Genomic DNA, 23175 nt, shown 5'->3' on the forward strand with positions numbered 1-23175 from the left:
TTTACCTGTGAATCCACCCCATTAGGCTTCCAGCCACCTGAATTATCAGCGCCCACATCCTGTGGCCAGCGGTGCCAGGCCTGGCCGGGCACAGAGGCAGCCACCTCCTTGGCATGGCCGGGGTGGTTTGCTGTGCCCAGTGGCCGGAGCACCTCTGGGGACTCCTCCTTGGCCACTTGGCCCCTCCTGCTCCCACCGAGGGGCTTTTTTGCCCCCCTCCAACTGCAGCACCCCACTCTGCGCTCCACACCCTGCACCTGCCAGCAGAGAGCAGGCGGGTGCCTGCCGGTGCCCCCCCGCGGTGTCCCCCCACCAGCCCAGGGATGCTCAGGCCAAGGGGGCTGGCAGGGCTGGGCCTCTGGGGGGGTCCCCGTTCCTGGAAGGTTGGGCCTCGGGCGCTGCGGGGAGAGGGGAACCGGGAGGGAAGAGCCAGGGAGCCGGGAGGGGAGGGCCAGGGAACTGGGAGGGGAGAACCGGGAACCCCGCGAGTGCAGCCGGGAACTGGAGCCAGGAACCGAGAGCGGGACGCGGCACCGGGAGGGGGGACCGGGGCGGCCGGCAGAGACACTCTGCCCGCCCCCGGGGGACCCGCTCCGCAGAGGGAACCGGCCCGTCGAGCGGCTGCCGCCTCCCGCCGCCCGGCAGCGGGAGAGCCCCGGGTCCCGCCGCGGGCCGAGCGGGGCGGAGCGGAGGCCGGTCCACCGGGTCGTCCCGGTGCCGGGGCTGGGCGGACACCGCCCCGGTCCGCCCCCGGGCGGTGCGCGGTGCCGGCCCGCCCCGTCGGCGAGCGGCGGGCGCGGGGAGCCGGGCGGCGGCAGAGCCGTGGGTCGCGCCATGCTGCCCGCCGCGCTCCGCCGCTGGCTGCGCCGGCCCAAGGTGAGCGAGGGGGGCCGCGCCGCGCCCCGTCGGGGCTGCCCGGGGGCTCCGCCGGCACCGGGCGCGGGGGTCGGCGGGGGTCCCCGGGGCGGAACGCGAGGCGGTGCCCGGCCCCGCGGCTGGGGGCGCGGGCGGCAGCGGGCAGGACCGGACCGCTCGGAGCCCGTCCCGGCGCCGCCCGCTCCCGGGGCGAGGAGATTCCCCCTCCCCCCCGGCCACCGGCCGTCTGGGGGCGCGGGGCGGGGCGGACCTGCGGGCTGCCGGCTCCCCGCGGACCTTTCACCTGAGCCGGTGTTTACAGCCGCGCAGGGATCCGTGCCCACGCCGCCGGGAGGCGGCCGAGCTTGTTCATCCTGCTCTGCCCCTGGGGAAACTGAGGCACGGGTGGGTGGGAACGGCGGCGCTCCCCGGGAGGGCTCGGCCGGGGGCCGCCTGCCTCCCCGCCCGCCCCCGGCACAGCTCGGCCGAGCCGGAGCCGCTGGGGGGGTCCCACGCACCTGCCCGAGTGAGTGGGGCTGCCCCACAGGGCCCGGCCACCGGGGAGCAAACCCCAGCAGCGCCCACGCTGCCGGGCTGCGGGCAGAGGAGCCTTGGGGTCCCCCCTGTCCCAGCACCCGGAGCCGCGGGGCGCTCCCACCATCACCCCTCTGCTCTCCCCACAGCGCTCCGACCCCCGCCTGCTCTCCCAGTTCTTCTTTGCTGACGAGAGGGTGACGCAGGTGGTAGCCGAGATCAACGGGCTGGATGCTGAGCTGGACCCGCAGCAGTACCTGGTGCTCCTTAACCAGCTCCACCTCAGCCAGGTGAGGGGGCTGCCCGGGCCCCGGTGTGACCCTGGTCTCTCCAGGTGGCCACGGGTGACATCCCTGCCCTCCCCAGGCTCACCTGCTGGCCGTCCTGGAGCAGATCATGGAGGAGTGCATCCCCACACAGCGACACAGCCGTGACTACCTGGTGAAGTTCCCTGAGGAGCTCTTGGTGGACAACCTGGGCAACCACATGCTGTTTGCTGCCGAGGTGAGCCCGGGGGTGCTGTCCCGGGGTGGGTGATGGGGTCCAGCTTCTCCAGGCTGGGAGAGGCGATGGGCACCACCCAGGATGGTGCACCCCATCACGGGCTAGCCCTGGGGTGCACCCCTGCTGCCCCAGGTGCTGGCTCCTGATGGCCTCGGGTCCCAGCAGTGTCTCTTGGCCGGGACCTTCCTGGAGGTGGAGGAGGCGGACAGGGCCCAGCTGCGGCCCCAGGCCAGGAAGCTGCTATGCAGCCTGGAGCTGGTGCGGACGGTGCTGCGGGAGCAGAGCCTGAGCCAGCCTGGCTCCTACCCCGAGCCCGTCCAGGCTGCACTCATCCAGTTCGACCAGCTCTTCGCGGAGTTCGAGCTGAGGTGGGGGCCAGGATTAGGGTGCTGGGGGGTGGGGTTGGGGGGGGCTGTGCCAGGGCCAGAGGAGCCTCACAATTCCCCCATCTCTCCAGCTATGTGTCCTCACTAGTGGCAGTGAAGTCACCCGAGGAGATCTACAGGCAGCAGGAGATCATCGTGCTCTTCTGTGAGACGGTGGAGAGGTGAGGGACGCCGCCTGCCAGGGGTGGGGTGGCAGGGACCCCAGCCCCGGGGATAGGGCAGCATCCTGGGGCTCTACCTCACTGTAAGGGTTTGTGCCCCCCCCCCCAGAGCTCTGCGCCTGGGCTACCTGACTCAGGAGATGATTGATGGCTACGAACCGCTGCTCATGTTCACCATCCCTCGCCTGGCCATTATCAGGTGGGTGCAGCCTCCTGGAGAAGGGGGTGACCAGGGGCAGCTGGGTGTTCCCTGCCCTGTAGCACCCCCTTCTCCTCCTGAGTTGTTGGGGTCCCGGGCAATCCTCTGACATGAGCTGGGCTCTGTCCTCTCGCAGTGGCCTCCTCATCTACCCTGAGGGTCCCCTCAGCCTGGAGCAGAGCCCTGAGCAGATGTCCCGGGTCTTCAGCCCCTTTTACAACCTTCTGAAGAAGATCAGGTATGCAGCAAGGGGCAATGGGCACCCATGGGTGGGGCAGTAGGGCAGCAGCGGGGCCGTGACGTGGGGCTGATGCCCTCCCCTTGCTGCAGGGACCTGCTGCGGGTGCTGTCGGTGGAGGAGCTCTGCCTGCTGGAGAGGAGCCTGTGCACAGCTGAACCAGAGGATCACTGCGGTCCAACCACCCCCCCAGCCTGGGGGGCAGCTGTGCCCAGAGCAGATCCCACTGCTCCCTGGGGTCTCCTGGAGGTCCCCTGCACCCCCACACCCCCCCACACCTGCACGACGCGGCTAGGACCCCCCGGCTCAGTGGACGACCCAGGCACCGATTGGCGGTGGGGGTATATGGTGGGGAGGGAGCAGGGGTGAGATGGCAGATCCCTGCCCACTGGGATGGGGACTTTCTGTGCCACCCCAGGGGTAACCGTCACCTCCCCTCTGTGCAGCCCCCAGCCCCCCGCGAGCAGCCCAGGGACAGAGCTCAATGCCACGGGTGCCCACTGCTCAGAGCTGCGCTCTCACTACAGCAGCACCAAGGACATGTTGCACACCCTCTTCGTCTGCATCTCGGGTAAGTGACCCCCTTGCCACCCCCCCTTAGCACCCTGACCACCCCCCAGCACCCTGACCCCCCTTTTTCCTGGTGCAGGCGTGGCTGATCAGCTCCAGACCAACTTTGCCAGCGACCTGCGGAGCATCTTGAAAACCGTCTTCAAGATCGTCACCTCACAGGCAGAGCCCTCGGAGGAGCCGAGTGCCAGCCGTGAGTACCCCCAGGGACATGAGGGATGGCCCCTCTGCCCTGCCCATCGCCCGGCACTGGTGACACAAGGCCACAGCACCGGGCATGGGGACAACGTGGCCTGCTCTGGCTGGACCACCACAGCCCTTGTTCCCGCAGAGGAAGAGAACGGTGACCCATGTGTGACAGATGCTCCCCGTGTGGCTGACTGCCCCCTGTGCTCCAGCCCTGCGGAGGCTGCTGGACTCTGGAGGGCAGGTAAGGGGCTGCTGGGGTGGCATGGCTCTGGGGCAGGGGGCAAGGCTGGGGCTGATCCTGCCCCCGTCCTGCCTGGGGGGGGGTGTCCAGCTGCCCTGGGCAGCCCCCAGGCACACAGGGACAGTTGCTGTGTCCTGCTTGGGGCTGGCTCAGTGGAGCAGCCCCAGGACACCCAGGAGCAATGGGCTGGGACCGATCCTGGGGCTGTGGCCATGATGGGGATTGGGGTGGGGGGCTTTTACCAATGTGTTTTGGCCAGCAGGTGCCCGCCGCCTGCCCGAGTGGGTGCCGGACAGCACGTGCAGCCAGTGCTCTGCCTGCAGCTCACCCTTCACCCTGCTGCGCCGCAGGCACCACTGCCGCAGCTGCGGGAAGGTAGGAGGGGGCCGGAGCGGGGTCTGTGGGGACCGCTGGGGGCCCGGCTCCACTCAGCCCTGTTCTGGCCCTCTCCTGGCAGATCTTCTGTGCCCGCTGCTCGCCGCACACCGCAGCACTGCCGCACTACGGCCAGCCAAAACCCGTGCGTGTCTGCACCCACTGCTACGCCACACACCTCCCACCCGTGCCCCGGCGTGACCGGAGCCGGTGAGGGCCCCTGTGCCTGACACACGGCCACAAACCGCGGGGGGAAAGGGCTGCGCTGGGGCTGCTGGGCAGCTCCGTGACCCCACGAGTTCCCTTGGGGCTGGGTAGCACAGCGGTGGGACCCCCCGCCATGGATGGCGGCCCACGCCAGCGGGGCCATGGCCGCAGTGGGCACAGGACCGCCTCACCCGATGCACCGCGGCCGTGCCCGGCTCTCGGCGAGCTGCATCCCGCTGCCGTGCACCGGCCCCCCGGCTGGGAACGCGCGTGGTGCCGGTGGTTTCTTTTCCAGATGAACTTTGGTTGCTGTTGGGGCCGGGGCAGAGTCTCCCCCCGCGGCCTGGCCTGAGACGGTGCAAACAGCCCTCACATGACGGCGGGTGCCGCGGGGCCGTGCCTTGCCATGCGGTGGCCCCCGACCCAGGGCGGCTGGCCCTCGCCCCCGGGGCCCGGTACTCCCCTCCCCACCACCCCTGCCCGATGGATTTTAATAAAGAGAGAAACCCGCCCGGGTGGGCGCTGTGATGCGGTGGTTCTGGGGGGCTAGGGTGGGGCAGGCGGCCGGGGGACACGCGTGGGTTGCGGGGGGGGGGGGGGGGGAGGGTGCGCTGCCCGCCTGACTCACGTGGACGCACACGCGCGTTCCGTGCCACACGCGTGACCGCGCACACGCGCGCCCCCGCCCCACCCCGGGCGAGCACGGACACCGGCGCACCCTCGGGGCGTGGCCTAGAGGTGGAGGCGTGGCCTATTGGGGGTGCGCCGTGCCGTGCCCCGCCCCTCCCGCCGATTCAAATTTGAAGCACGCGCTTTCCCGCCCGAATTTGTTTCCCCGCCGAGCCGACGTCAGCGCCGCGGGGCGGTCAGCAGCCAATGAGCGCTCGGCCCGCGCCCCCCGCCATCGCCCCCCCCAGCCATGGAGCCGGCGGCCACCAGCATCCAGGTGCTGCTGCGGGCGGCCGAGTTCCTGGAGCGGCGGGAGCGCGGGGCGGGCGCTGCCCGGTACCCGCCGTGCCTGGCCGAGGCCGAGCACCGATACGCCTCGCTGTGCCCCGCGCGGGCCCGCCGGGCCGTGGCCAGCGTCAGGTGAGTGGGCGGGGGAGGGGGGGGGGCGGCCGGTCCCGCCGGTCCTGATCTCCGGTTCTGATCACCGGGGGCTCTCCCGCAGGTCGGTGCACAACGCGCTGGAGAAGCACAGGTACCGGGCCGGAGGGGAGGGGGGAAGCAGCGGGGCAGAGGGTGACCACGCCCGTGCACACCGCCCCCCCGGGGCTGACCGCAGTGTCCCCTCCGGCCCGGCTGCAGGAGAGCCAAGCTCCGGTGCTGCCTGGAGCGGCTGAAGCAGCAGGTGCCGGTGGGCGCAGGGCCGGACCGTCCTACCACGCTGACCCTTCTGCACCGTGCCCGGCTTCACATTCAGGTGAGGGTGGTGGCCCTGGTGCCACTGGGGCGCCAGCCGGAGGGGCCCCAGGCAGCGATGGGGCTGCCCCTCGGAGCCCTGCTCACAGCTCACCGGATCCCCGCAGAGACTGGAGAAACAGGAGCTGAGCGCACAGCGGGCCAAGGACCGGCTGCGTAACCAGCAGCGGAGCCTGCAGCAGCGGCTGCAACGGCTGCTCTCACCTGCCAGCGGGGAACGGGCACGGGCTGACAGCTTGGACTCATCCCAGCTCTCGGAGCCCTCTGAGGGAGGTGAGCAAAGGGAAGGAGGGTGGGCAGGGAAGGAAAGGCCGCCAGGGGCCTGACACGGCCTCCCCCTGGTACCCAGAGGATGCTGAGATAGAGGTGGATGGCATGGTGTTCAGCGGGGACCCCCTGCCCGGCTTCAGCACTGGGAGGGACCACAGCTACTCCAGCCCCCACAGTCCCGAATCCTGACAGCACGTACTGCCTTCCTTGCGCTGCCTGCCTGCCTCCTCCCTGTCTGCCACTGCCACCAGCACAGCCTCTGCCGGCCTCGTCATGGCTGCCTGGGTAAGGGGGCTGCAGGTGGGGACAAGTGTCCAGCTTGGGCCCCTGCAGCCGGGTTGCTGAGTGGCAGCGGCCGTGGCGCTGGGTGCCTGGAGCTGGCACCGCACTGTGGCACCCACTGTGCACTGCAATGCACTGCAAGAGGTGCCGAGGGCCCGGCTGCCATGGGGACACCCTCCTGCCTCCCCCTGCCGTTCGCTCTCGGGTAGGCTGGGGGCTGCCTGGGCCGCGCCACCCCCAGCAGACACAGCTACTGGGGAGCTCTTCTGCCCCTGGAGAGCCAGGAAGAGGAAACTAGTGCATTAAGCAACTTGCCTTCACGCTCCTGCTCCGCCCTCTTGTACGTACCCGACACTATTTTAGTAAAGGCACTTGGTGAAACCCTGGCCTGCGTCTCCCCTGTGAGCCCAGCTCCCTGGCAGAGAGCTGGATCCCCAGAGTGGAGGGCAGCACTGGGCTCTGCTCTAACCAGGCCAGCCTCAACCAAATCAGAGGTGGGAGTTGATTCTTTAATGATAATTACATCTCGGAAAGGGTCTAACAGCAGCTGATTGTCAGACTTGTACAGTTTTTTAAAAAATATAAAATCTAAGGAGGCTCCTATCTGTTCTGGTGCAGCCGGTGCCCGGCCCCTCACACGTACTGCTTCTTCTTGGTGGCAGCCTTGCTTGCCAGGTCCTTGGCTTTCTCTGTAGCAGCCAGAGCTGTCTCCTTGGCTTTCTCAGTTGCTTCCTTGGCTGTCTCCACCAGTGTTTTGGACGGAGCTTCTCCTGTAACATGGAAGTTGTTAACCCAGCCCCAGTGGGCCCCTGCCCTGCCCCAGCACAGGAGTGCCGACTGATGCAAGCTAGACTGGCCCAGTCACCTTGGTATGGAGGCGACCTCCCCACGCACAGGGGAATACAAGCCCGGCACTCCTAGCCTGCGTGCGTCACAGCATGTTGCAAAGGGGAACTGCAGGCACGTGACTGCTGCCACGTTACGTTCCCCTCCTGCCTGCACACCATCCCTGCCCATCCCTGCAAGTGCTGCCTGGCTGCTCGAAGAGCAGGTTGTGCCAAGACACAGGGGCATAGGCAAGGGGTGAGGATTTCACACTCTGATTACTTCAAGCCACAACCTGCTCATCAACTGGAGTGTTCCCAGTGTGACCTGTAACTCCAACAGACCCATCCTGTCAGCCCCAGCCTGCCCTTGGGTGCTCACCTTGCATTCTTGCTAGCACATATTCAAATCCCTTAGTGCTCTTGGTCACGTTGCTTTTGAACCTGGCCAGACCAAACTCCTGCAAGGGAAAAATCAGTGAAGGTGCAAGCCCAGCTCCCTGATCACATGCAGTCCCTGTGGCTTTGTCCAGCTTGAATAGTCCCAAAGACCCAGCAATGGTGGTTCTGGGCACCCCAAGAACACATGAAGATGGGGGGATGAGGGGAAAGGGGTGGAAAAACCAGAATGGGGAAGGTGTGGATGGGGGGGAGCAGCAGCTTTAAGGCCTGTCCAAAGACGGGGTACGCAGTGCTGCTCGAGCAGCTGGCAGTGCTCACCTGGACAGCCCGCGAGACGCCAAACAGGCTGGAAGAGACCCAGGCTTCCCGCTTGACCTCGGTCCAGTTGCTGTTCTCCGGGTTCACCTGGTACACGCAGCGCTCCTCCACCACCTGCACGAGGCACAGCCTGGCTGTGGGCACCGGCCGGCGCTGCCACCCGGCCGCACGCCCACCCACCAGCACCTACCATGAGACGCGCATGGTTGATGTTCCAGGTGAAGGTGGTCATGGTTCGGTTCTTGGGGTCCACAATAGAGTCCTCCAGGATGTAGACTGAGTGGGCGACGTTGGCCGGGAAGAAGCGCTCAGCCCAGCGGGGCATCCGGTTGGTCTTGGTCAGGAGCCGCCGGGAGAGCAGCTTGTGGTCCGCTGTCACCTCCCGGTGCACGATGTCTTCAGTCAGGACATGTTTGCTAAACCGGGGAGGGGGAAGAGAGCGTCAGGCCCCGCTCCCGGGCAACCCTCCCGGGGCTGGGAACCACCGGGGCTGCGGTGCCAAGGACGAGGGGGGGAACCAGCTGGAGACTGCTGGCACGGGGGACCCCGGAGCGGGGGGCCTGCCCCCGTGGGGCGCCAGGGGAAAGGGCTGGGAGAGGGGGGGACGCCACCCTGCGGGGGCCTGGGTGGCAGAGGCCCGGGTGGCGGAGGCCCCGGAGCGGGGCCCAGGGCCCCGGCGAGCCCCGAGGCGCAGGCCCGGCGCACCTGTAGGGGTTGGGGGTAGCGCTGCCAGAAGGCGGCGAAGACCTGGTCCCAGGGCCCCTTGAGGACGCCCAGGCTGGCGCAGTACTTCCCCATGGGCCGCCGCCGCCGCCGCTCAGGCCCGCGCCGCCCTGCCCGCTCCGGCCCGCGCCTGCTCGGCGGCCGCCATGCGGCCTCCGCCCGCCCCGCCCCGCCAGGCCCCGCCGCGCGCTTCCGCCGGGCCGCCGCGCGCTTCCGCCGCCCGCGCGCTTCCGCCGCGCCGGCCCCGCCCCGCCCGGTTGTGGCCCCGCCCCGCGGCGGCGGCGGCGCCAGGATGAGCGGGCGGCGGGTGGACGCCAAAGTGGTGCTGCTGGGGCAGGAGGGGGTCGGCAAGAGCAGCCTGGTGGAGCGCTGCGCCCACCGCCGCTTCCGGCCCGGGCCCTACCAGAACGTGAGTGACCGGCCGGGCCCCGGCACGGCGCCGCCGCGCCGGGCCCCTCCTGGTCCGGGCCCCGTCCCCGAGATGGTGCCCCCCCCGCGCCCCTCCAGCGCCCCCGGGCCCGACCCTTGTTAGCCCCCTCCGTGTGGCCGAGCCGCTTTCCCCGAGCCGGTCCCCCTGTTAACCGCCGCCGCCGTGTCCCCGAGCCGGTCCTCCCTTTAACCCCCCAAGCTCTCAGGCCGGTCCTCCCCAGGCCGGTGCCCCCGTTAACCCTTGAGCCCCCGGGCCGGTCCTTCCCAGGCTGGTACCCCGGTTAAGCCCCGGGCCCGCCGCATCCCGGCCTGTGCCAGCGCTCCCGCTTCCCTTGCAGACGATCGGGGCCGCCTTCGTGGCCAAGGTGATGTCCGTGGGGGAGCAGACGGTGACCCTGGGCATCTGGGTAAGTGCGGGGGTCAGGGCTGTGCCAGCGCCCTGCTGCCACCCCCGGCACGGGGACCCTCGGGACAGCCCCCACCCCCTCCCCCCAGCCTGCTGAGTGCCCCCCTGTCACCCCCAGGACACGGCCGGCTCGGAGCGCTATGAGGCCATGAGCCGCATCTACTACCGTGGGGCACGAGCTGCCGTCGTCTGCTACGGTAAGGGCCCGGTGCCGCGGGATGGGGAAGGAGCCGGTGGCTGTGGAGGTCCCAGGGTGGCGGTGGCACCAGTGGGTCAGGGGCTGCAGCAGGGGGGTGGGGGATGAGGTGGTGGTGGGGGGGGGGGGGCAGACCCTGACCCCTCTCCCCCAGATCTCACCGACAGCAGCAGTTTCCAGCGAGCCAAGTTCTGGGTGAACGAGCTGCAGAACTGTGAGGAGGTACGGCTGGGCTGGGGGGCCGGAGGCTGCCGAGCCTCGCCGGGGGGGAAGGGGAGCTGGTGGCGGGGGGCTGCGGAGCCTGGCCGGAGGGGAAGGGGAGCCGGTGGTGGGCCCACGGGCACATCCCTCCCACCCCTCTGCCTGCTGCAGGGCTGCCGGATCTACCTGTGCGGCACCAAGAGCGACCTGCTGGAGGAGGACAGGAGGAAGCGGGGTGTCGACTTCCACGATGTGCAGGATTACGCTGATGGTACGGTGGGGCACTTCGTGGGGCCGTGGCGCTGGTGGTGGGCAATGCCGGCCCTTCCCGGGCTCCTGCAGCACTAAGCGGCTGGGGTGGGCAGGATGGAGCTCCTGCATCCAGGTGTGCCTGGGAGGCGCAGGGGGCTCTGCCCTTGCCCTGGCTCCACGGCAGATCTGGGGGCTCCAGGCGCCAGGGCTCCCTGCGTGGTGAGGCTCCGGCTCTGCCAGGGACCTCCCTGGGCATGGCGTGTCCTGACAGGGGCAGGCAGGTGGCCAGCTGGGCCGAGGGGACGGGAGCGCAGAACCCTGCCCTGGGCCGCTGCCAGCCTGCTGTCGGCAGCTGTGCCTGGGGGGTGGCTCTGGGGGAGCCCAGCCCGCGGGGCCATATCCTGCGCCCGCCGCAGGCACTGACCTGGGCCCTCGTTGCAGAGATCAAGGCAGAGCTCTTCGAGACCTCCAGTAAGACAGGCCAGTGCGTGGGTGAGTAGCCCCCTTGCTGCCGGCCATGCCCCCACCCAAGCCGGGCCAGGGGCGCTCTGCCCAGCAGGGGGGCTGCCCACACCCACCCTGCCCACTCTCCCCTCAGACGAGCTGTTTCAGAAGGTGGCTGAGGACTACGTCCACTTCACTGCCTTCCAGGTGATGACAGGTGAGCAGGCAGGATTTGTCCCACCCCAAGCACCCTCTGCCATGGTGGGGGGCGCAGGTGCCCCTGGGTAGGGTGTGGAGGGTGAGCGCTGTGGGGTCTGGCAGGGCCCTTCCTCACCCCCACCCTCCCTGGGGCCACTGCGGCTCCGTGCTGGGGCTGTCCTGCAGAGCTTGGGTCCCATCACAGTGTCCTCATCCCACTCAGACCAGGCTCCGCGTGCCCACCCAACTGGGCCACAGGTGGCCCTTGGCGAGCAGGCAGCCAGGAGCCTTGCCTGGCTGTGGGACTGGTGCTGCGCTCTGCGCCAGGCCTGTCGCAGCGTGCTCAGCCCAGCTACGCCTCCTGCCCTGGGCCACGCCACGGCTGTGAGCCTGGCCGCTTCTCTGCGGGGCCACCAAACCCCTCCCCAAGGGACCTGCCAGGGCCCAGACCTGGGACCGGCAGCTGTTGGGCTCCCATGTGGCATCGTGGTGCGGACGTGCCGGCAGCCTGCTGCCCCTGCTCTCTTCCAGAGGAGAAGGGTGTTGACCTGGGCCAGAGGAGCGGTGCCTACTTCTACAGCTGCTGCCACCACTGAGACCTCCTGCCAAAAGGGAATCGCTGCTGCCGGCCGGGCAGCCAGCACATGCCAGACTCCTCTGGGTTTTTACCTGCTGTGTTTTAGCTGTACGGGCCCCTCGGCAGTGCGGCAGCGGCGCACAGCCCCGCAGGCTGCTCTCCTGGCATGTGGAGTGGCAGAGCTGCCGTGCGGTGCCGGGAGCTGCGGACGTTCACCCCTGGGGACCCTCTCCCTGCCCCCCGGCATTTGCAGGGGCTGCTTCCCTGAGTCACTGCTGTGGCCCAGAGGTGGCCGTTAACTCACTCTCAGAGATGCTGCCCCGTTCTTTGCAGATTTATTTAAGTGTCTTCTCTCTCGAGGTGTACAATGTAAATAAACCGCATTGTGGTCTGAGCTGTCGCCCTGCCTGCGCCGCTGCCATGAGGCTGTCAGGGCTCTCCCATCCCTGCCCTGGGTGTCTGGACGCAGCCGGGCTCCCCCCACCACCCCCCTGCTCGGCAAGACAAACCACAAGAGGACATCGAGAGTAAAGTTAAACTTTACTTTACAGTAATTTTTCTTCTATATACAAAGAATTACAGTACATGTTCTGGGAGCACCTGGGCAGGGCAACCCTCTTTTCATTATAAGTTTCACATACACAGCCAACAGTCTAAGGGGAGCAAAATGAAAGTAATCAATGGTCCAAGACTCTCCCCTCTCCCTCTTCTAAAAATAATATACATGCTGGAAATATGTAGGTTTCTCTCACCCGCTCTGGCATCCCTGCTTAGAACTGACAGATGAGTCCCAGCCAGGACCAAGCACCCATGCATCCCCCACGCAGTGCTCACCCCGGCCACCGGCCCAGCGCCCACCCGCACCAACCTCCGGCTGTCCCTGCCTCCGCTGGGCACCTGCCTCCCGCTGCATTTCCCTCCAGCACCCTGCGGGCAGCGGGCCTCGGTGGAGGAGGAACGCAGCACGGGGCTGCTCACACCAAGGCTGCCTGCCCTCCGAGCAGGTTTGCTCGTGGCTTCAGCGCAACTTACGCTGCTGCCAGGGGTGGTCCCCCATGTCCCTCCTCCCCATCCCCAAGCAGTGAGCAAGGGGGAGCAGGCAGCTAGGGCCACCCTCCCCGGGACCCCCAGCCTAGCCGGCAGCCAGGACCCCAGCCGAAAGCACATGGCACTGGAGGGTGGCCGGGACATTCAGAGCCAGGCGCGTGGTATCCGACAGATTTGGTGTCTGGGAGGTGAGCAGGCTGGCGGGGCAGTGAACTCGGCACTGCAGTTAAGCAGGGCTGGGAGCGCTGCTGCTGAAAGGCTTCTCCTGCCCGTCGCAGAAGGAGCCGCTCCCTGCGCCAGCTGCTGCCGGCACATCTGCCCTCCTCCCACCCATGTCGGCTGGGGCCGCCCTCAGCTCCAGCCACACGCCACCTTGAGCCTCCCGGTGCTGCTGCTTTTCCTTTTAACAAGTTCCCAGTGTCTAAAAAAATACACAAAACCCAGTTCCTTGAAGTCAACAACTCGGAAACATCAGAAAAAAAAACAAAAACTGAAACCAGCTCAGTACCAAACGGACACAAAGAACATGCAGTTAGCGGACGCCTGCCTTGCTTCACGTGGCTCCACTGCTCCCTACACCCACGGGGCCCCACTGGCACACTGGTTTGAGTCTCAAGAACCATCATAAATTGAAGGAACCGAGTCACGCCTCATCCTGTTTCCATCAGACGTGCCAAAGCCCAGCCCCAGCTATCAGGGGATGGGATTCAGCCTGCAAAGAAACCTCCAGCCCATGGGCTAGGAGCCGTGAGTTCAGCCCTACTGTGCTAAGCTGCCAAACGGTTTACAATAGCACCACAATAGCCCAAGTGCTTCGCCAAGGGCAAACCGATTAAAACTTTACCTTGAAATAGGACATAGCAACACCCATTTCTCAGATTTCCCTAGGAGGTAGATTCAGTGCTGTAGGGACTGTCCATCACTGCCACTTCTCGAGCCCAAGCTCACACACGCTGTCCCCCTGCACTGGACTTTGCTTAGATCGCTTTCGGAGGACCTGGAGCAGAAACCTTGCCTTTTCCCACCTCCTGCTAGGCGAGGGCACTGCCACCCTGCAGGTGAGATTCCTGCTGAAGCCAGGCAAGCGGCAGAGCAGTCCCCAAGCTCCAGCATCCCATCTCCCAGGCCCTGGGAGCCCGGAGCACCCATCAGCCCAGCCGCGCTGCTGGGAGAGGCTGTAAATGCTGCCACTGGCGTGATCACTATCACAGGGGAGTAATTAGAGCAGACAAAGCCCGGGCGACCAAACACAGCGTGAGCCCTTGCTGGCCCCCTCTGTACTTTCAGAGTAGCTGCACAGTTTGCCACTTTGCTTTAACACTCACTGGCTGGCAAAGGCGAAAAGCCTCATCAGTAATTTAGGGCAAAGCACATTACAAGCAGGTTACAATTATGGTTATTCCAAACATCAAGCAAAATCAGAAGTTAAGGCTGAAATAAAAAATAAACGGAAGGTGTTGAAGGTCTGAGGTTTCTCAAACGCCCCCTGCCCTGTCACAACGTTGGCTGTGGCATCCAGGTAGGAGCAGCACACACCCACAGCGTGCTCAGGTAAAACCACTGCCCAGATGCATCAGGGTTAGGGCTGCTTTTTCTTCCTTTTGTTCTGCCAAACTTGAGCTGAAGCTCTTCTAGCACCCTCCCAATCCATACTGCCTCAGCTTAATCAGTTACCATCCTTTGGTTCAACCAGCCCTCCTATCTCCTGAATTTTAACAGCCACACCTTCAAAGCAAAGCCTGTCTGGAGGGGGTTTCACCCTGAATTACAAAGCATGCTCCCACAGTACCACCTGGATACTTTGTGCATTGAAGTGAATCTGGTTCTTGTGGGGTTTTTTGTTAAAGAGGAAGTCTGCACCAAGATTTAACTTGAGAAGAGCAATAAAGCAAGCTACCATGAGCTAGTTAGTATCTGAACATGTGCAATAGGGGATTATTCCTTACAGCGGTCACTTTTCTGCTAGATTTACCAAAGCCCTGGCTGACATCGGGTGCCAGCCCAGCAAGCTGGAGCAGACGGAACGAGCCATGCAGGACAGTGGCCTGTGCCCACTCCCCTCCTGCCCACACACCCCCACAGGCCCTGCACTGGCCCCTCTGCAACCCTCCTCACCTGCCTGGGCAGGCAGCCCATGCCCACGGGAGTCCCTGACCATGACACCACCTCACCAGAGCTCCTTCATCACCAAAGACCAACTGTGGCTCTCCTGTCCACTGTCGAAATCCACCACTAAAGTGGGTCCTGCCATGGGACAGAGGCCACAGCAGGTGACCCCAGCCCACTGCTCTGAGCAGGGGGAGCCAGGCCGTCCTGACAGCAAGGATGTTGACCAGCAAAGCATCTGCATGGGAGCAAACCCTCCATCACCCTTCAGAACTAGGAAGGAAGAGCCATTCCTACAAGTGGGAACGGGCTTGTGAGCTTGGAAAGTTTCCGTGAGCCTCCCACGGACAGCAAAGAAAGGGACACAGCTCTGAGCAGAAATAATTACACCCTTGATTCTGCTTCAGCAACTCTCCACACGAGGGAATCAACACAACACAACAGTCACCTCTTACCCACCTTGGGTGCAATTACCCAAGGCTGGCAGCTGCCAGGTGACCAGATCCCTCCACCGCACTGTGGCCTTGGCCATGGAGTTGCAGCAAAGCTGGCCAAGCCCAGTACAAGGGCTTGGGGAGGCTGGACCAGAGCTGCAGCAGTCTCTCTCCTGCAGGAGCGGTCTGCCAGGGCTATGTGCTATCTGCTGCTTTCCTCTACCCCCGGCTGAACTCTGAAGGCAACAATGAACTGCAGAAAATTAACCCAACTACTCTGGTACAGACAGCTCCCTTTCATCCTCTCCAAGGCAGTGCTACCAGCTGCCACCAACAGCAAGAGTCACCTCAAGTGCTGAAGAAGCCCACAAATCCTTTGCCAGGGTTTTATTGCCCAGAGCTGTTCCTCAGCTCATGCTCCCTGCCAATGAAGGCAGGCTGGGCAGGGCAGGGCTGCCGTGACCCATCTCCACGCCTGGTCAGGCCTCGCCTGTCTTGTTGAGGTGACCCAGCACAGCCAGCCATTCCTAACAGCACCACTACCCTCTCTGCAAGCCCCCCCAATACGCTTGACAAGCCCTCCTGATCTGACAGTATCGCTCAGGGGCCCAAAAAGGGCAAGAAGGGAAGAGCAGCTTGCTGGATTCCTTGACATTTCCAAATGCCAATTTTACTGAGCAGCCTCCCAGCTATGCTAAAATCAACTTTCCAACAGTAGCTGGAAAGGTAGCAAGCCAGAAACCTGGATCCTTATGGAAAAGGCATGAAGGGAGACAAGAAGAGGTGGGGTATGATCAGATGCAAGGAATAAGGCTATGGGTTTGAAATGCCATGCAACAGTTCAATCCACGTTCACTGTTCAAAAAAAAAAGCTTTTGGCTAAAAGCCTGCTGCATGAAAGGCTGCTGCTGCCGTGAACCTCACCCTACTACATGAGCACACGATTTATAGAAGTGATTTTTTCAAACCTGCACTTATGAGAATTCATTGAGAACTTCTCCATTATACAGATTTAAAAAAGCCTGCACCAAAAATATTCACAGTTTATTTTTCATGAAACAAGTAACTAGTTAACACGTGACAATGCGAAGCGGAGGTGGACAGAGCAGTGCAGACACCTTTCTGGTTACAGCTGTAGCTGGCTGGGTGGCTGGCACGGAGGTAACCCTACTTACACAATCTACATGACTAAGTCCAGCTCATGGGAAGGCCTATAAATGCAAATTCAAGATTTATTTTCCTTCTCACACACGATAAATACTTAATATACTGAACGTCATTACCATTATTTTTTTTAATTTGTTTAAAAAAGTTAATGAATGCCCTTAGATTATCTTCTCTCTCAATGGCTCTGAGGAGTTGTCCTGATTCCCTTTGTGCAGGAGTCACGCAGAAACACAAGCTGCTTGCATTTCCCCAGTTTCAGCAGCAAGCAGGAACTGACCTGCCAGTCTTTCCGGAAAAAAAAACAACATTAAACAGTAAGTTTCCATAAGCCATAAAGCTTTTCGAAGTTGCTAGCTATTCTACAAAGGATCTGAAATGATTCGGACTAGAGAAGAGATGCACCGTAGCACTGGTAATGTCCTCTCGTGCCCAGCACACCCGGCCTTTACAGCAGGATGTTGCCTTGGGGTGCGTACATCAGGAAAGAAGAATGGGTTGGGATTTGTCTCGGTACAAGTGTCTGCCTCCCTTCATAGAAATCCGCAAAGATCAATGACCGTCTGCTCTGGGAGCAGCAGGCACTTGCAAGCCAGGTGGGAACAAGGACCTGCTCCCAAGCTAGAGGGAGAGGGTCAGCCTGGAACTGAATGCTCCCTTTCCAGGGAGGGACCTTCAGATCTGCCTGTAAGGAGAAGGATACACTGGAGCTGGCAATGGTCTGGTGGCAGGCGTGGAGAGCCAAGACTGCGGCACCCAGATCGGCAGAGCTCAGGCAAACCACAGAGGTAATGTGTTGTGAGAGCGGGAGAGCGTGCTGGTCAGCAGTGCTTCCTTGGCAGGATATCGACCCCATCCAGCCTGAGCAGTGCTGCCCAGGGGCCCATCCTCCTCCTGCCTGCCAGGGTGCCAGTGGTCCCAAGATGCCACTCTGTAGGTCCCTGGGACTCTACCGCTTGTCCCACGAGTACCAAGGCTAAGCAAACTTCTGCCTCGATGCTTGAGTAAACAGCTTGCAGAAGGCCTAGTCTGGACACCAGCCTGATGACCACCAAGTACTAAACATCTCCTTAACTGGAAAAGGGAGAAGAAGAAAAAAGAAAGCCAGCCAGCTGCTGGAGCCCACAGTGTTCCAGTGTGAGAACTACTATTCAGTTGGAAGGACACACATGCGCACACACACACACGCACACCAACACAGTCCAGTTAATTCAAGTCTCCTTTGGTTGTAGAAAAGTTAAGCCAGAAGCTACCCAAGGGGAAGGTGTTGAGATGGGTCCCGATACAGCTACGGCACCCTTGCCTCTCTGCTGTCTAGCGAACGGTACAGGCTTCACTTGCAGCTCGGCAGCGTCCTGCTGCTGGGAAGACCAGGTATGATGCAAACACGTCCTGAACATGTCTGAGGCAAGGGGAGAAAAGACTGCTCAGTCTGCTGGCTCACGGTGACGACAGAAGTCAAGAAGAGACTGGATGGAAATTTGGAAGGGAGCACCACCACCCTGCCAGGGCAGCGCTCAGCACCTTGGGGAAACCCACTCTGCCCTACTCTGCTATTGCTGATTTATAGGTCACACTGTTTTCAAGTGCAGGAAACACTCCGTGTGTCCTGTGTTAAAAGATTAAGACACAAGAATGAAAAAACTGCCAGATGGCTTCTTCCAAGATCTGTCTTTTCCCTGACCTCTTTCAGATCCCCTGTTTCTCAGGCCTGGACACTCGCAGCTTCGTACAAAGGAGCCTGAACGGATCTTGTGTATTGCTGGAGAAAACTGCACGGAGCGAGTACAGCGGGCTCCTCTCCCAGCTCAGCTGGAGACGATACCTGTCCTTCAGTGAACTACGCATGCAGCACGTCCCAGCGAATGTACGGACAAACCTCACAAAGCAACACCCTGCAGGGACAGAGACCTGGGCAGACGACAGATAAACCCCTTCCCTGCTTCTACAGAGTCTGGCAAGGGCGTATACCTGACTGCTCACTGCCTGGTCCCTGAAACACCTCCAGTCCCAGGGCCGCCTGACTCACCTGCTTCCTCTAAATACAGTAAAAAAGCAAGGCCCCTAGCTTGTACCTGGGAACCTGCCTACGAATCAGACCTGGAGCTCGAACACGCTGGATCAGTAATGTGACCATTTCAATGGAATTGCAGTTTTTTACCCAGAGTGGACTCTTTATTTCAGCTTTACCATTTGTAAAAGGAAGAAGAACAGGTCATCGATGCTCTCTCCCTTCAGCTGGGCCACACTCAGACTTAAGAGAATGTCCTTGCTCATGTCACAAGAGAATATGGATGGGATGTGCATGGGTTAGGGGCTGGGCTCAGGGAAGTGAATAAAAAAAAAAAAACAAACAAAGATTCCCCCTCCCTAAACATTAAAAGACTGAAACCTGCCTCCCATATTCACCAACCTCACTTTGGCTCTGAGTCGGCCAACTCATGACAGACAGAATCCTGGTTACGGGCTAGCGCTGTGTTTTGTTCAGGCAAAGGGTCCTGCCCCCGAGGAGTCTGTACTTTTCCACTCAGCCAAGAAATCTGTTCAATTGTCTGAACGTTCGTGATAAGCCACTGCATCTGCTCTGGGGGCACCGGTGCTTCTCTGCCTGGCCGAGGGGTCTGCTCAAATGCACGCAATCTCTCTGATGTCCAAGGGGTTTGCTCTGCGGGGACCGAGGCCACTTCCCAGCTGGGTTGAAGGGTTGGCTCTGGTAGTTTCTCTGCTGTCCGGGGAGGCTGCTCTGCAGGTGTCAGGGCTTTTGCAGTGGGCCAGTGGGTTTGCTCATGCGTCTGTAGTTTCTCCGAAGGCCAATGCACCTGTCCGACATGCGTCACCACCTTCCCAGCAGACCAAGAGATTTGCTCACCAGCTAACATGGTCCTCTCTTTCTGCTGGGGACTCAGGTCCATAGCCGGGGCTCCCCTCTCCTTCAGCTGAGCGTTCTGATCGACGGGCCGCAGCGCCTTCTCCGACAGCAACAGCCTTGGAGCCGATGCAGCCAGAGGCTTGTCCAAGGCTTGAGGCCGAGGAGCCACGGCAGCAGCCAGCTTGTCTGACGCCTGAGGCCACGGGGCTGTAAGAGTGAGAGGCCTCTCCAAGAGCTGAGGCCAAGCCACCCCAGAGCCGAGAGCCTTCTCCGGAGGCAGGACCCGCAGGGTCCCAGCATCGGCAGCCTTCTCCGGAGGCACGGGCCGCAGAACCCCAGGGGTGAGCGCCTTCTGCGTGAGTGGGATCCGCAGGGCCCCCGACCCAAGAGCCTTCTCCATGGGCAAGATGTGTGGTGACCGGGAGCCAGGGGCTTTCTCCAGAGGCAGGGGCCACGGCACCCCTAAGCTGGGAGCCTTCTCTGTGGGCACGATCCGCGGCATACCCGAGGCAGGAGCCTTCTCCAGAGGCAGGGGACGGGGTGCCCCAGAGCTGGGAGCCTTCTCTGTGGCTGGGACCCGCACTGCCCCGGAGAAAGAAGCCTTCTCTGGAGGCAGGGGCCGTGGCACAGCCAATCCAGGAACCTTCTCCGTGGGCAGGATCCGGGAGACCGGGGAGCTGGGAACTTTTTCCATGGGCAGAGGCCACAGCACCCCAGGACCAGGAGTCATCTCTGGTGCTGGGACCTGCGGCACCACGGAGCTGGGAGCCTTTTCCACAGGCTGAGGCTGCAGACTCTGGGTAGAGGCTTTGTCCAGTGGCTGAAGCTGATCGGCCCCAGGAGGCTCATCCACCAGCTGGGACTGCAGGGTCCCCGCCGTGGCGAGAAGTCTGTCCGACAGTTGAGGATGCAGGCATTTCATTGGGAACTCATCCAGCAGCTCAGGCTGCTGGGTCCTGGTGTCAATGAGAGACTTGTCTGATAACCCCAAAACCCCGGGGGCAGCAGGAGGCTCGTCCGACAGCTGGAGCTGCAAGGCACCAGCAGTAACAAGCGACTCGTCTGATGACAGTGGAGTTCCCGGAGATTTGCTTGGCAAGTGAGGCTGTGAGGCATCACTGGAGGACTCGTCCAGTGGCCAGAGCACCGCGTTGGTGGGAGGTTTGTCGGGCTGCTGGGGCCTCAGCGCTACAATGATGGGTTGCTTCTCTGACTGCAGCCTTAGGGACAGGGCAGCTTGGGGCCTGTCCGATGGCTGCAAGCGGAGCGACAGGGTGGTGGGAGGTTTGTCCGAAGGCTGCAGCCGGAGTGAGAGGGTGGTGGGGGGTTTGTTGGATGGCTTCAGCCTCAGTGACAAGGTGGTGGGGGGTTTATTTGACGGTGGCAGTCTCAGCGCCAGGGTGGCCGGTGGTTTGTCTGGTGAAGGCAGCCTGAGGGCCAGGGTAGTGGGGGGCTTGTTTGACGGCTGCAACCTCAGGGCTAGGGTGGTGGGGGGCTTGTCCGATGGTGGCAGCCTCAGTGCTAGGGTAGCTGGGGGCTTTTCTGGTGACTGCAGTCTGAGTGCCACAGACTGAGGTACGCTGTCCAGAGGCTGAATGCTCAGGTCTGTGTCTGCAGGTGGCTGCTCCGGTGGCTGGGTGTCCTCACCGTTAGCCAGGGCTCCTATGGGAGGCACATACTCACGAATTTCTCCTGGCTCTAGAGGGTTAGGCCCACAGGGATCGTGCTCTGTGCAGCACAGACGTCCATCCAGCTTGGAGATGAAGAGCATGCCTTCCCGGTGCTGCTTGCAGAAGGACCTGGGGCACATCTCACAGAAGGAAGCTGCTTCCTTACCACATATATCACACTGATGCCATGGGCACTCCCATTTTCCTGCAGCACAGACACAGGAGAAAAGACATACCTTAGGAGTGGTACAAGGGGAAGAGAAAAGGCCTGCTGCAAAGGAGCTCCAGGGAGAGCAGGAACACCTCTGTAATACTCCCACACAATTCTACATGTTCTCCTCAGTTTCTGCCATAGTACCCAGGCTTGACGGGCAGTTAATAGGAACCTGCATCCTCAGAAACAACAAGGGCAATGATAATCATGACAAACGCAAAGCCATGCCAGGTCAGACCAAAAGCCCATCTGGCTCCAGCACAACGCTAACTGGTATGGGCACCTAGAGAGGAGCAGACATCCCCAGCTTGCACACCTCTGTGGCTCTGATTTACACAGACAACAACAGTGTTATCTCTGTATAATGCACACAGCAGACTTTTTCAGTAGATTTCAGTCAGGTTCTTCTAAGTCTTTGTTAATCCTGGGCCAATAACCTCCCTTCCTGTTTATCAGAAAGAAGAAGTGAGAGGGCAGTGATCACAAGGGAGTAAGTTTCTGTTGTCTCTGTACACAAAGGTACCTACCTCACCCTCTGTGTATGGCCATGATAAAAACACTGCTTAAAGCAAAGCCAAGCTGCTCCCTGAGGAGCTCCACACCGAATCTGTTCACCATCAGTATCAACACCAACATGGAGGGGAAAAATAGACTTCAGAGATTGCTGCTTTTTTCACTTGTAGATGACCTCACTGGTTCAGCCCCCTGCTCTCCCAGTCAAGGCTGCTGCTGTCTCTTACCAAACACTTCTCAGCAGTTCATGTACACAAGGAACAGTTCATGTACACATATACACTTGCACCCAGGGTACACGATACTGAGTTCCTGACCTCTCACCATAGGACCAGCACGGCTGCCTTTCCAAATATGCCTCCTGCCTCCACGCTCCCCCAGTACCCCATGGCCCCCCCAACTCCCTGCCTTGCTGTGAAGGGCAGCTCCCTGCAGAGCAGCCCTCGCACAGGCCAGCCTGCACTCAGAGCACAAGTGGTGATGGAGGGCAGCCGGGGGACACCCGCCGGGCCAGTGTCCTTCCTAGCCTGACTGAACCAAGCTCACACGTCTGTGGCTTTGGCTACTAGCTCTTGTCCAGGGAGGCTGGAAGAGAGCACGACTGCAGCACGGCACTGAGCAACTGTGGGCATTTCTTGATGCAGCTGTGCAACTTTCCACTCTCCTATATCACACTGCTTTTCCCCTGGGGTTGAAGGTAACACATAACATGCTTTTCCCCTCCTCTGAAGCCAGTCCAAGGCTCCTGTTCCAGTCTCAAAATATGTACGCAGCCTTTCTGTGTCTTTTCCAATTTTTCAGTATCCTTTTCAGAGTGGGGATGTTTACCACTACATGTGGTTTTCCCCCTTCCCCGTTCAGTGCTGCAGGCACAGGCTGTTGTTGCTCTCCCCGCACCACAAGCAACACAGAGAGCCACGCTCAACACTCACTTTGGCCACTGGAAAGACTCTGGGACTATTATTATAGAGGTCATTTGTACAGATGGAAAATAAAGTAAGTCAAAACCTGCCAGTATGTTGCAGGAAGGATAAATCCTATCAAACCACTCTAATGGTCTTTGACAGGATAAAAGGCCTAATGAATAAGCAGCCTCTCCAGAGACAGCCTGGAGCTCTCGGAAGTAAGATCACACAATTAGTAACATGCAAACAAGCAGGAAATTTCAATTACTCAACAGCAATGCCCATGGCAGAGGAAACATTTGAAGTAAAAAGTGCTGAACCTTTCATGTTCTGCATGATACTCAAAGGAGGGGGCTATGAAAATAACAGCCTAGATGTAAGAAGAGTAAAATGGCTACAGCTGACAGAAAATAATTCTCAAAAACAGCTATTAATGTTCTTCTGGCAAACTGAGGAGGCACTTCCAATGACATCATTCAGAAGTCTGTATTAGTCTGTATTTTAATTTAAATTTCTGGAAACAGAACAGCAAATACTCTTACAGAAATGGGTAGACAACAACAAAGCTGTGAGGGACTGCAAAAATACGGTTAGACAGGCTCAGAGTTTAAACTGGACAGATGCTCCTGCACCAAGAAGGTGCAATTAAATAAAGACCAGTGCAAAGCAGGTCAGCAGGAGGAAGAAATAAAACAGATATGTGAAAAAGATCAAGATGAGGACTCAAGGATGATAGGGCAAATTATGAAAGTCATGTAAATATAGAAGTTATTTTTGAAAAACAAATGAAATCTCATTTCCCGCAAAATTTTCAGTGAAACACAAAATTTAATTATTCTCTTGTTGGTGT

At 61.3% G+C, this 23175-nt stretch overlaps 5 protein-coding genes across 10 annotated transcripts in view; 3 read left to right on the forward strand and 2 right to left on the reverse strand.

The window, feature by feature from the left end:
- Positions 1 to 772: 772 nt before the first annotated feature.
- Positions 773 to 4969, forward strand: LOC130154466 (lateral signaling target protein 2 homolog). Of its 4 annotated transcripts, none has more exons than XM_056350557.1 (13): positions 773 to 876; positions 1539 to 1679; positions 1756 to 1893; positions 2026 to 2261; positions 2351 to 2440; positions 2550 to 2639; positions 2776 to 2877; positions 2970 to 3218; positions 3324 to 3448; positions 3527 to 3640; positions 3779 to 3877; positions 4137 to 4252; positions 4335 to 4969. In XM_056350557.1, the coding sequence occupies exons 1-13, from the start codon at positions 835 to 837 to the stop codon at positions 4464 to 4466; spliced, it is 1674 nt and encodes a 557-aa protein (XP_056206532.1). In that variant the 5' UTR covers positions 773 to 834; the 3' UTR covers positions 4467 to 4969. The 4 variants fall into 4 exon arrangements, with proteins under 4 accessions (XP_056206532.1, XP_056206533.1, XP_056206534.1 ...); XM_056350558.1 differs by having other exon boundaries at positions 4140 to 4252; XM_056350559.1 differs by having other exon boundaries at positions 2056 to 2261.
- Positions 4970 to 5327: 358 nt separating this feature from the next.
- MXD3 (MAX dimerization protein 3) lies at positions 5328 to 6819 on the forward strand. 2 transcript variants are annotated; one of them, XM_056349458.1, is made up of 5 exons: positions 5330 to 5548; positions 5631 to 5660; positions 5768 to 5882; positions 5989 to 6154; positions 6231 to 6819. In XM_056349458.1, exons 1-5 carry the CDS (start codon positions 5379 to 5381, stop codon positions 6338 to 6340), a joined length of 591 nt encoding a protein of 196 aa, XP_056205433.1. In that variant the 5' UTR covers positions 5330 to 5378; the 3' UTR covers positions 6341 to 6819. The 2 variants fall into 2 exon arrangements, with proteins under 2 accessions (XP_056205434.1, XP_056205433.1); XM_056349459.1 differs by lacking the exon at positions 5631 to 5660 and having other exon boundaries at positions 5328 to 5548.
- A 102-nt stretch (positions 6820 to 6921) lies between these two features.
- Positions 6922 to 8891, reverse strand: PRELID1 (PRELI domain containing 1). Of its 2 annotated transcripts, none has more exons than XM_056349461.1 (5): positions 8683 to 8891; positions 8168 to 8393; positions 7978 to 8091; positions 7640 to 7718; positions 6922 to 7203 (listed from the first exon to the last, which is right to left on the reverse strand). In XM_056349461.1, exons 2-5 carry the CDS (start codon positions 8300 to 8302, stop codon positions 7067 to 7069), a joined length of 465 nt encoding a protein of 154 aa, XP_056205436.1. In that variant the 5' UTR covers positions 8303 to 8393; positions 8683 to 8891; the 3' UTR covers positions 6922 to 7066. The 2 variants fall into 2 exon arrangements, with proteins under 2 accessions (XP_056205436.1, XP_056205437.1); XM_056349462.1 differs by having other exon boundaries at positions 8168 to 8399; positions 8690 to 8775.
- A 35-nt stretch (positions 8892 to 8926) lies between these two features.
- On the forward strand, positions 8927 to 11797 carry RAB24 (RAB24, member RAS oncogene family). The gene is made up of 8 exons (XM_056349457.1): positions 8927 to 9109; positions 9468 to 9536; positions 9654 to 9732; positions 9886 to 9953; positions 10104 to 10203; positions 10626 to 10676; positions 10783 to 10845; positions 11358 to 11797. Exons 1-8 carry the CDS (start codon positions 8993 to 8995, stop codon positions 11420 to 11422), a joined length of 612 nt encoding a protein of 203 aa, XP_056205432.1. The 5' UTR covers positions 8927 to 8992; the 3' UTR covers positions 11423 to 11797.
- A 127-nt stretch (positions 11798 to 11924) lies between these two features.
- Positions 11925 to 23175, reverse strand: part of NSD1 (nuclear receptor binding SET domain protein 1) — a 65974-nt gene continuing 54723 nt past the window's right edge. Inside the window, 1 exon segment of the mRNA XM_056349456.1 lies at positions 11925 to 20898. Coding sequence (XP_056205431.1) covers positions 18569 to 20898 — 2330 coding nt within the window. The 3' untranslated portion in view covers positions 11925 to 18568.

The sequence above is a fragment of the Falco biarmicus genome, chromosome 8, assembly GCF_023638135.1.
Source record: "Falco biarmicus isolate bFalBia1 chromosome 8, bFalBia1.pri, whole genome shotgun sequence".
In the NCBI taxonomy this organism is placed as follows: Eukaryota; Metazoa; Chordata; class Aves; order Falconiformes; family Falconidae; genus Falco; species Falco biarmicus.